Source organism: Myotis brandtii, unplaced genomic scaffold (assembly GCF_000412655.1).
Source record: "Myotis brandtii unplaced genomic scaffold, ASM41265v1 scaffold898, whole genome shotgun sequence".
NCBI classification, from domain to species: domain Eukaryota; kingdom Metazoa; phylum Chordata; class Mammalia; order Chiroptera; family Vespertilionidae; genus Myotis; species Myotis brandtii.
Window position 1 is genome coordinate 47,048 of NW_005371683.1, and position 12,341 is coordinate 59,388.

Below are 12,341 nucleotides of genomic sequence, written 5' to 3' on the forward strand. Positions count from 1 at the left end.
AATATATATATATATATATAACCAATATTGACTCAGTTAACTGTTTATTGACCTAAAAATACCATAGAAGTGGAAACATTTTTCATCAGAGATAACCCCCTACAAAATGTGTTAGACCTAGAAAAAATTTTATAGCAAACGGATAATATCTTGCTAATTTATACTTTTTCAGAGAATTTCAAATTATGGGCAAGTTAAAGGAGGCACCTTGTATAACTTCTCATTCATTTCTGTGGATCTTTAAAAGCTAAAGTTAGTTTGTGTGTATGTGTGTGTGTGTGTGTGTGTGTGAATACTTGTGAATACAATGAATACATTCATTGTAGGAATTTTACAAAATATGGACAAACAAAAATAAGAAAACAATAACGGTCCAAAAATAAATATCCTTAATTTAATGCATATCATTTCAGATATGTATGTATGCACATGCTGAATTTATATTTTATAGAATATCATACTTGTTAGCTGGATAACATTTAGGCATGCCAGTAAATAGATAGAGTGTTTATTTCCGCTTGGATGAGGCATCTCAGTCTCTAATTTCATCTTACATCTTTCTTAAAATTGTATAATCATTTTTAATAAGCCTTGTTTCTTCTATTAGCTATTTTCAAACCATGCTGAACACTTAGATTCTTAACATTTCCCACGATTATAAATATAATTGCATTGAATGTCTTTAGACCAAAATCATGGGCAAATTCCATGATTATGTTCTAGAAAATGGAATTGCTAGGTCAAAGGGTCTTGCATTACGGCTTTTGTATTTATTCCTCACTAGCCTTCCAGAAGTTTGTGCCCACTTTTACTGACATCAATTCTGCAGGTGATACTGATTCCTTAACAGCCTTAACACTCTATCCATTTGTATTTCTTCTTCCATGTTCATCAAAGTTTTGGAGGTTCACTGTACAACGTCCCATTGAATACAGAGTCAGCTAATCAGGAACAAATACAACTAGGGCTTGAGCATGGAGGAATTGAAGGAGGAAGAAAGGGCCAGAGCCTTGTTAAGAAGTGTAATTTTTTTCTTTAGTTGTTCAAAGTAAGAACAATAAGGAAGAGAGTCATGTATCTCTTTCCTGGGATTTTTGTGTGCTATTAAAAGGTGGCAGAGACAGGTTTAGTTTTCTCTAATGTCTTTTGAATTTACTCAAAGGAGAATGATCTTTTCTCGGGAAAGAGTTTACTATAAAAGTTGGAGAGTAGGACAGTTTGACCTGAGGTCAAGCCCACAGTTTCAGATAAATGACCTCTTAAAATTAAAAACAAAAAGCCAAACAGGAGAACCATGTAACAATTGACCCCAATTCTCAAGTATCTCAGAGACTAGTCTGTGCATGAAGGATTACATTTCTTCTTTGTAACTACAGGGTCAAATCGGGGTCAATTGGAGGGAATTATGGGGGAAAATATTTCCACTCACTTTCACAGACAGGTGCCTCCTTATCCCAAGTGACACTATTGCCTGAGAGGTTACAAGCAGCAGATGGGGAGCCAATGAGTCGATATCTAGAAACAAGATGAAAAATGATTATATCCTACACGTTTCCCACTCAAATCACCATTAGAAAATAATGCCAAGAGGATTTCACAAATTATAGGATAAACTAACACATGGGAGACCGCAAAGAAGAAACCCCATTTCCACCTGAAAACCAGTTGTTTATTGCTAAGAACAAATATAGAGTCCCACCTCTTTAATCCATCATTCCTAGTCCCTCCGAATTCAGTGCAATAACGGTGTTATTCATAATGGAGCATTTTTTAACTTATCTTTAGGGAAACTGAGGTGTGTTTTTTTTTAATCCATGTGTACTGTCAAGGCAATTAGAACTTCTCAAAGGCAGAAAATGTCTTAATGGAAATATGTGCAGTCTCTGGCCCTAGTCAAAAGACATTTAAGCTTGGAGTGCTCACAAAATATTTGTTGATTGAAGGAACGAATGATGGCTTTACCCTGAAGATTCAGTGAAGAGCCAGAAGAAGCAGTTAATCATTTTCATACTTTAATGGTGGAAAGCAGGGGTATTCGTCCACTGTGCCATAAAACCATTCAAAATAGGTCACAAACTTTGGAATATCGCATCTTCTTTTTATTTATTATGTCCCTATACTGTTGCTGCAAGAAATGTCACAAAGGATACTTGCTAAGCTAGTCAAGTGTTCCAAAGTACAGCAGGACTAACCTAGATTAAGTGAAAGGTAAGGTGTCTAATGCAATGTCATATAACAGTGGGATCGTTTCTGGACCAGCTAAGAAGTTTGCCTCTTGATTATGTAAGATACATGATCAGGGCAGTTAACCATTTGTAGCAGAAACTATAGATATTTCCAGTATCCACTTTTCTCTCCCTTATTAGTAACAGAATTCTGTGTTTTTAACTGGCCAATGCCCATTTCTAATTATCATTTTAAAGATTAAGTTAATTCATGTAAATCACTTGGTAGACTGCTTGGGACAACTGCACTTAATAATCATCCATTATTGCTTTTCTAGAGGTAATCTGCAATGGCTATTTAAATTTTCTCTTTGATCAAGATCCAAAACTTTGAATTTTAATTAAGTTTTGCTTATGAGTTTCTAGTGTTATTGTACTATACTCACATAGAAGATATCAAAACACATCTAGTATGGGAGTTGTTCTTTTTTTCAAGAAATATATCTAATTGGTATATGTTGTGGATACTTGGTCATGTAAGACTACACTTCTGGGACTTGGCTGAATACAGATATTTTAAAGCACAATATTTTCCCTCAAAACACTAATTTCCACTAGAGTATGGAAGAAGCATTTGATGGCAATATAAACTTTTTTCTGTTTATTTTAGCTCTGGAGAGTTGCAAATTTTTTTTGATATCTGAATGTCATAAATTTTCTCCGTAGAGGGTAAGGGTCTCTTATCATTTATTCTGCATTTGTTCAGTAAGCCTTAGGATGCCAACAATCTAATCTCTTTCTTTCTGACCTAGAAAAGTATCTTCCATTCTGTGCTAATTGATACTTCACCAATTTTTGCTTTTTAAATTTTTTCTCATGTTTCAATGTGTGTGAAAATGTGTGTGTGTGAGTGTGTGTGTGTGTGCAATTTCCAGTGATGTCTTTCATTTATTCTGGAGAATTTAATTCAGTTTTCTCGATATCTGAATGTCATAAATTTTCTCCGTAGAGGGTAAGGGTCTCTTATCATTTATTCTGCATTTGTTCAGTAAGCCTTAGGATTCTAACAATCTAATCTTTTTCTTTCTGACATGGGAAAGTATCTTCCATGCTGTGCTAATTGATACTTCACCAATTTTTGCTTTTTAAATTTTTTCTCATGTTTCAATGTGTGTGAAAATGTGTGTGAGTGAGTGTGTGTGTGTGTGTGTGTGTGTGAGTGTGTGTGTGTGTGCAATTTCCAGTGATGTCTTTCATTTATTCTGGCGACTGGAATCGAACCTGGGACCTTTTAGTCCGAAGGCCGATGCTCTATCCACTGAGCCAAACCAGTTCCGGCTCTATTTGGTTTCTTTTTCTTAGAATTCAATCTTTGATTATTGTTGCTTTTTTAGATTACTGTGTGTTTGCTCATATATAAACTTTACTGATATCAGATTATTAAATCCTCATACTGTTTCAGAGGTTCTATGTTACAAACAGATATGAGAGATTTCTAGTATCCTGTTTTAGAGTTCATTCCCTTATTTATTGGAGTACACTGATTTGTAGAGGAATATTTTCTCTGATTTCTGGAAAAAATGGCTCTTGTATTTTCAATTGCTCTATCTTCCTTCCCTTGTATTCATGGTGTTTTGTTTTGCTCATGAATGAAAGAGCTCTAGGCTTATTCACAATGGGAGGTGAGAAAGAACTGGTGAAGAGATTGTATGGAAATGTGTTCAAATCTCCAGGCTCAGACAAAGTGAGCAGGGGTGAATGTGGATTTATCCTAGTTTAAAATTGCTGGATCATAGGTACAATACATAGATTCTACTTGAGTAGGACAAGATGGGACTGATCACCAAGGGCAGTTTATGCAGAAAGATGTGATATATTTAGATACCTTATTTCCTCTAAATTTATTGTGGCAACTAAAAATTAATATACTTTCTTTAATTGCTCTAAGTTGAGGCAACGGCTTCTAGCTCAGTTACTTGCCCAAAGAAAATTCAAGAGCAAAAATTCCATTAGTGTCCCTACACTGTGTGCATTTGAATGAAAAGAGAGTGCTCCCAACTCACCCTTCATTACACGAATAATTAACTGTTGATCCAAAGTAAGTATCCGTGTTTATTTGCACCATGCCATTGAAAGGTTTTGGTGGAGATCCACATGATTTTCCTAGGAGAAAGCAGCAGAATTTGGGACTAGGTGTAGAGTTAAATTTACATTTGATTTAAGATTCAGACTGGGGTGTAGCACGCTTAGCCTATATATATGTGATTTTCCCCACAGAATTGTCACTTTGAGGATACTCACCATATGACCTTAGAATCAAGTAGCTACAGGGCACCTCTTTTAAAGGACTACCTTGCATCTCTCAATAAAAAATCATTCATGGCTAAAGAATGGTTTTCTCATCCCACCAACCTAAATCAAAGGCTTCATAATTTGAGACTTTCCTCCATCTTAGCTAAGCACAGTTCACTGGGACCCACATAATTTTCTTTGGTGTTCCTTTTTCATTCATTCATACCATTGAAGGTACCTCCAGTGAATGGAAAGTTTCCCTACAATTCCTTTAGTGTGAGTCTTTCCTAGGAAATGAATATCTGGTCAAGCTGCAGAAAGCCAGACAATAAAAAGGGATGACTTACAAGTCTACCCTCCATTTAAATATCTTAGATATCTCACTTTCAAAATAAAAACAAATTAAATCAGATCCCATAGATGGTTTGACATACAGAACATAGTTCCCAGGATAGGGTTACTCACGTCTACAGACATCTTCCACATTTGACCAAACCAAATTTTCTAAGCAGGTGATAGAGAACATATTCTCAAAATACCCAGGGGAGCATTTGTAGCTCAAAGATGTCCCAATTGGAAACTCCGATTCATCAGTTATGGTTGTAGGCTTGGCAAACAGAAATGGTTCTGGAGCTTTACAGTAACCTGGAGATTAAAGCCACAGGAATTTCAAGTGAGCAATGAGACTCCCACTCAACTCTTCTTTCTCTCCAATTAAGTTGATATATGAGCACATAAACAGACTTATCATAATGGCAAGTATTTTCTTCTTCTTGAAGTTACCTTAGGATGGTGCTTTCCAACAACATCTACTCATCAAAAATTTTTCCACTTAAAGACTATTTACCTTTCTGAACTTTATCCTCTTATTTCACTGAAGCAAGACATTTAGTTAATGGTCTCACATGTCAGACCTCCTATCAGAATGCCTGTACCTAGAGTTAACCATTCATATCCTCATTTATTGCTGTTAATGTACCCTTGTATAGCAAGACATATTTTACCATCTCTTTCCTAGCCTTAGGAAGGATTGGGGCCCTGCTAACACCTTGATTTCAGATTTCTAGCCCCGTTATCTATGAAAGAATAACTTTTTATTATTTTAAGCCACCTAGTTTGTGGTAATTTGTTATGGCAGCCCTAGGAAACAAAAGACTATTCTTCTCATTCTGATGCTAAACCAGACACTTAAGGACAAGGACAAATAGATTAAGCCATTCAGCAGCATCCTGGCAGAAGCTATGTCCTCTTTATGAGAGGGTATATTGTGTTGGAGACACAGAGACAGAGCGGAATAGGCCATGTGAAGACAGAGGCAGGGATTAGAGTGATGAGACCACAAACCAGGAGCCACTAGAAGCTGAAAGAAGTAAAAAAGGATTCTCCTCTAGAGCCTTAGGAAGGATTGGAGCCCTGCCAACACCTTGATTTCAGATTTCTAGCCCCATTATCTATGTAAGAATAACTTTTATTATTTTAAGCCACCTGGTTTGTGGTAGATTTTTATGCAGCCCTAGGAAACCAACAGACTATTCTTCTCATTCTGATGCTAAACCAGACACTTAAGGATAAGGACAAATAGATTAAGCCATTAAGCAGCATTCTCTCAGAAACTATGTCTTCTTTATAAGAGAGTGTATTGTGTGCTGCACATTTGAAGTAGAGTCTGAACTCAACTGTCTCTTCTTTGGAGGTGACTGCTTCTGTTTGCCAGTTCAATGGGCCTGGCTGGGTTCTAGGCATCTGCTTTTAAAGAAATACCATTAGATTCAGGTAGAGAACACCAAATTGGAGGGTGAGAGAGATCAAAGAAATGCTAAATGCTTTTCATCACATGTGGCCTTTTCTCATTGGATTGCTCTTCTCTCAGGGCTTCCCTGCAGGGGAAGTGGTAATCCAAGGCTGGCCATGCATGGAGTCTACTCCAGGTTTCATTCTTAGGAAGGCCTCAAGTCAGGCCTCAAGTACCAGGCCATCTTCTCTAGTCCTTAGAAATAGTCCCTTCCTTTTTGTACTATTTTCCTTGAGCTGATCTTTCCTTGCTTCTTCACACTCCCAGAAGGAATGGAAGAGTTCAAGGAAAGATTAAGATGGGCCCCTAGGCGAGCTGACAAATGGGTGAACTTTGAGTTGAGATCTTTAGATACAAAGCTATAGTGACTTTATTTTGTTACTTAACCTATTCAGCATAAGACTAGCTAAAGCCTTAGCTAAATAATATCTATATTTCCAGTTTTATCCTTTGCATGCCCATGACCTTGTAGAGGGTGCTTTATCAGTTATCCTGATATTGGTTAGTGTGCATAGGCCAGTGGTCGGCAAACTCATTAGTCAACAGAGCCAAATATAAACAGTACAACGATTGAAATTTCTTTTGAGAGCCAATTTTTTTAAACTTAAACTATATAGGTAGGTACATTGTTATTAACTTAATTAGGGTACTCCTAAGGCTTAGGAAGAGCCACACTCAAGGGGCCAAAGAGCCGAATGTGGCTCTCGAGCCGCAGTTTGCCGACCACTGGCATAGGCAATTGTTTTCCTGTCCTCTCGAATGAATCTATTTTTCTTCCTGATTTACACAGGTGCTTACTGTCTGCTCTCCACCCTTTCCCTTTCTCCTCTTCCCCTACTCTCCTCACCACTTAACCAGCAAGCTGAGTTATTAGCATCTTCAGTCATAGCTTGGCACTGCTGGAACCATCTGTTTCAGCGATGGCATGTAATTTGACACTTCCACTTATGACAGTTAAACTCACAAGCAAACACTGTAATCTTATGATAGAAATATAAAAGTTCTGGTACAGATATGCTGAACCCACTTAGGGTAAACGCAGGTCGGTACTGACCAGCAGGACCAGAAAGTTCACAGCGAGGGGCAGGGCCGCTCCAGATCCCGTTCCCTTGACTGTCACTGGTGCAGCGGATGGTGCTCTCCCCAATGAGACTGAAGGTCATCCCTCTGTCTGGGTGGGAGTCACATGTGTAAGATATTTCTGTTCCATAGGGAATGTCTCTGAGAGAAGTTCCTATGTGGTTCCCATTAAGGATAGCAGGGGGATCTGGACAAAAGATTTCTAGAAAGAAGACAAGAGCCATAAGTTATATTATAATGTTTACATTTTAATCTGACTTGATTCTACAGTTATGATGCTATGACTGCATTGCCAATTAAAGAACAATTAAGCTCTTAGGGAGCATATGGACTGCAAAATAAATATGTTATAAAGAGGACTAATTATCAAATCCTCTGCCAAAATGCAGCTAAATGACAAGACACCTAAATCAACATTTATTACAGAAGTCCAAAAGGGGTTTAGCATCCTGGACTCTTCAGAGAGTTAAGACTTCTGTAAAATTGAGAGATTATTCATTTAAAGTAAAAAAAAATCTTAACCACCTTAAAAAGAAAATCACCAATCTAATAAAAAATCATCCATTAATTTAACAAGCAAGTTTTTGAGCACTTACTATATATCAAGTACCATTTTAAGCAAAAAATAGACATCAAGGATTTTCATCCTAAAGAAATCTTTCAAAATATATTATATAGTTACTACTTCCTGTCAGTGATTTAATCTTTTTTGATGACTTGAGGCTGTTATTCTAAAAAACAAAATGAATGGGACAGTAATGTCACAATGAAATGCAACATCCTCCATACTCCTGTGCATGCTCCAAAAGGTTCAGAAATGATAGGACTTTTGAGATACTTACTAGTGTTTACAGATTTTATTTCCTTTGAGTATAACTATCTGGAGAAGCTCCTTTCCCCTTCTGATTTGATCAGTATTTGGGAAGAGGATATTGCAACTTGATAGGATCATGGATAAACTAATCCCATCTGGCCAGTGTTGCTCAGGGGTTGAGCACTGACCTATGAACCAGGAGGTCACAGCTTGATTTCCAGTAAGAGTTCATGCCAGGCTTGTGGGCTCCATCCCCAGAAGGGGGTGTGCAGGAGGCAGCCTATCAGTGATTCTCTTTCATCATGATGTTTCTATCTCTCCCGCCCTCTCTTTAAAATCAGTAAAAACATATTTTTTAAAAAAACTAATCTCAGAGTAGAATAGCTTAATCAACATTTACACTTTAGTAAGCAATTTTAAGTATATCTTTGGGTTGATGAGAATATATTTTTTCTTTATTTTTTTTCATGCTTCTTAACTATACTTTCAGAAAGTTAAGATTTTCTAATAGGTGACTTCCAAATATGAAAGAGCTAATTATCAAGATTCATTATATAAATCAGTACAAGAAGTCCAATTTTAAAGCAGAGTACTCACATGAAAAATTCTATTATAAACATGTATTTTTCAATAGTTATGATCAGAAGACAAAGCAATATTCTGTTTGATTTAGTAAAGAAATAAATGGACAGACTGAATATATTGGTAGTGTTTCTGTATTTAACACACTATATTTCTGTCATCTTAAAAACAAACAAAAAATAATTTTCTTAATTCCACTTCCCTCTGCAGTTCCATTTCTCTACTCCTTTACATTAGAGCTCCTTTAAGATGTTGCCTATGACCTTTCGTTCCTCCCCTTCGTTCTTCCTTGAACTCATTCCAATCAAGCATATGCTCCCACAACTCTACTAAAACTGCTTTTGTTAAGGTCACCCATTACCTCCAAGTCACTCAACCTGCGCATAATTTTCTGTCCTCATCTTATTTGACCTCTCTGTAGAATTTAAAAGAGTTGCTTGGGCTCATCTTCTTAAAGTAATTTCTCCACTGGGCTTCCAAAGATACCCTCATCCTCCTGGTTTTTGCTTAATGCACCGGCTGCTTCTTCGTCTCTTCTACTGACTCCTCATAGTTCTGAGTTCTCATGTTGGATTTACGAGGCATGGCCTATGCACCTGCTCTATGGACACATTCACTCACTAGGTGATCTCATTTATTCTCTATGTGTAAACCACCAGCAAATTCTGTCATTTATACCTTCCGAATGCATCCAGAATTTGAGCACTTCTTATCACCTCTCCCTCATTTATTCTCTATTTTAATCTCTATGTGTAAGCCACCAGCAAATTCTGTCATTTCTACCTTCTGAATGCATCCAGAATTTGAGCACTTCTTATCACCTCTCCCACTGCTATTCTCGACTAACATTTCTGATTAGATTTTTACAGTAGCTTCCTAGCTTGTACTCTCAGATGTTCTTGGCTATACCTGACTTTTGGGCCCCTCAGCTGTTCACTCTACACCAGCTACTTAAGCTTCCAAGAAAATGTTAGAACAGGCTTTTTAAAGGAAATTCCAAGAAAACATCTGCCTTGGGCCTTTCTTTGCATTTCCTGTTCCATCTGAATGGAAGGTTCTTCCTCTATGTAATTCACATTGGCATCACCTAATTGCTGCCAGTGCTTAATTGTTACTTCCTCATTAAGGATTTCCTTAATTACCTTATTTAAAATAGAAACTTTATTCTTTTTTTTCCTGGCAATCCTTATTCCCATTCCCATAACTATTCTATTCATTGCCTTTTCCCCCCCTTTAATGACACTTAGTATTATTTGAACTTATTTATCCATGTGTTTCCTTGTCTACTTGTTATTTTTCTAAAATCTTTCTTCCCATCCAAGAATATAAACAGCATGGGGGCAGGGACCTAGTCAATCTTGTTTACAGGCATACTCCTAGTGTCTAGAAGACTGGCACATAGAAAGGGCTAAAAAATAATATATGGATGAATAGGTGATTTAGAAAAGGATAGAAAAGCTGAAATGTGACTATCACTTTTGCCAGGAAAAAAGAGAAAATTTGACAAAACTTCAGGGCACAAATTTCTCTCAATCTACAAAGCATTTCTCCCCATCTACAAAGCATTTCTCCCCATTTATATATAGCACATAGTATGCTACTAAATATTTTGGATAGTACCCAAAACACATGATGCTCAGGTTTATTTTCCCCCAAAAGCATTCTTTTTAACTAACCCACAAAGAAATATTTCTATCAAAAATGAAGGTAAACAGAGAAGCAGACACTTGATAATCTCATGGGGGCAAAAACTCGGTAAGAAATGAAAAGAAAAAGTGAAAAGAAGAAAAAAGAGAAATATTCAGACCTGAGCACATATTCCTTCTACTCCAAAAACTCGGTAAGAAAATGAAAAGAAGAAAAAGGAGAAATATTCAGACCTGAGCACATATTCCTTCTACTCACGTTCACACACAGGAGCACTGTTATTCCAAAGGCTCTTCGTTCCAACCCTGACACAGTGACTAGAAGAACTTCCCTGTAAATGAAACCTAAGGGACAAAAGCAGTAGTGACTGGGTGAGCGTACCCCTTCTCTCTTCCCTTCATGGTTAGAGCTCAGCTTCTTCCTTTCTGCTAAAAGACAATTTAATTCCTCAGTTAAATCCCTGGGGAAAAAGCTCAGCATTTGGTTTCTTGGGATAAAGGCTCAGAAAGCAAAACATTTTGAAAAATGGTAGCTTCCACTTACTGAGTAAAAGTCCTGTACCAAAGAAGGACTAAAAAACATAGGCAGGCCCTAGCCAGGTTGGCTCAGTGGATAGAGTGACGGCCTGAGGACTGAAGGGTCCCAGGTTCAATTCTGGCCAAGGGCACATGCCTGGGTTGCGGGCTCAATCCCCAGTAGGAGGTGTGCAGGAGGCAGCCAATCAGTGATTCTCTCTCATCATTGATATTTCTATCTCTCTATCCCTCTCCCTTCCTCTCTGAAGTCAATGAAAATATATATTTAAAAAAAACATAGGCAGGCATTTTCTTGACCTGGTCCCAGGCCTCCAGGAGGTCATTGTTCCCTGACTGCTCTCTGATAGCACCCTTTTTGTCATCAGGAGGAACTGTTTCCTCTAATACGAAATGTAGCATTTTCTTTTCTTATTGGACCAGAAGGAAAACAGCTCCTGACGCAGGTTGGCAAGTCATAGAACATGAGGGAAGATATCCGAGATGGTACTTTTCGCCAATACACTTGGAATATTCCTAAATGAGACTTATGGCCTATCTGGATTATTGAAGAGCAGAGCCAAATTAACTAGAAAAAAAAAGAAGAAAACAGGACAGGATTTCTTAGAGCATAATTATCCTAAAACATCTGGTTTATTTTCAGAACACTGGTCTCCTGAACTGCCTCCAGATCTTCACTGAATGACTGTTACTCAATGCCTGTCAAGGAATCCTTGGACTTGTTAACCCCAATAATGAATGAACCTGTTGAAGAGGGTCACTATCCCGGTCACACTCACCCCTCATCACAAACGAAGGACACTTGTGCTCCAAGCTCGAAGTTAAGTGGAAAGAGCACACGACCATTAGGAAGTCGGTCCCGGAAGGCAGTACATGGTTTCACTACAGAAAATAAAGGAGGAGTAAGACCACTATGTGAGGTGCAAAGACATTCATCTGCAGAAAGGATGAGAGTGAGTGTAGGCACCTGCGCATCTGGGGGCGGCCGGGCTCCAGTCTCCCTGGGGTGTACAGCGCAGAGAGGCGGCCCCTCTGAGGTCATAGCCAGGCTCACAGCTGTAGAGCACCTCCTGCCCAGGGGAAAAGCTGTCCTTGTCGCTGGGGCTGTGCTGGCCATGCAGGATTTCTGGAGGCCGCTGACAAACTGGGGGAAGAACAGACACAGCGTTCCTGTCAGTTATGGGGGAATATTCGTTGCTAAATCTTAACTCATCCAAGGAGTCAGAAACTCATAGGTAGAGGGGTCCCGGTCTAACAAAGGGTCTCACACACATGCATTCTATTCCTGGCACGTGATTTGGACAATTTCTTTAACCTCTGAAAGACCAAGCTAACTGCACTGTCAGATGGATAAGAGAATAGCACTATTTCTGAGGAGGATTGTACAGAGACGATGAGATAAAGCACAGAGAGTGCTCATTACACAGCTGACCAGA

The 12,341-nt window shown here is 38.2% G+C and overlaps 1 protein-coding gene across 1 annotated transcript in view; it reads right to left on the reverse strand.

The window, feature by feature from the left end:
• The window catches only part of CR1 (complement component (3b/4b) receptor 1 (Knops blood group)), a 66,629-nt gene that overhangs the window by 21,341 nt on the left and 32,947 nt on the right, over window positions 1-12,341 (reverse strand). The window contains exons 15-21 of the mRNA XM_014532571.1: window positions 11,873-12,060; window positions 11,685-11,787; window positions 10,631-10,716; window positions 7,277-7,531; window positions 4,923-5,102; window positions 4,229-4,328; window positions 1,430-1,515 (exon numbers count right to left, since the gene is read on the reverse strand). Of these exons, the coding sequence (XP_014388057.1) occupies window positions 1,430-1,515; window positions 4,229-4,328; window positions 4,923-5,102; window positions 7,277-7,531; window positions 10,631-10,716; window positions 11,685-11,787; window positions 11,873-12,060 (998 nt within the window). The remainder of the gene's footprint in view (window positions 1-1,429; window positions 1,516-4,228; window positions 4,329-4,922; window positions 5,103-7,276; window positions 7,532-10,630; window positions 10,717-11,684; window positions 11,788-11,872; window positions 12,061-12,341) is intronic.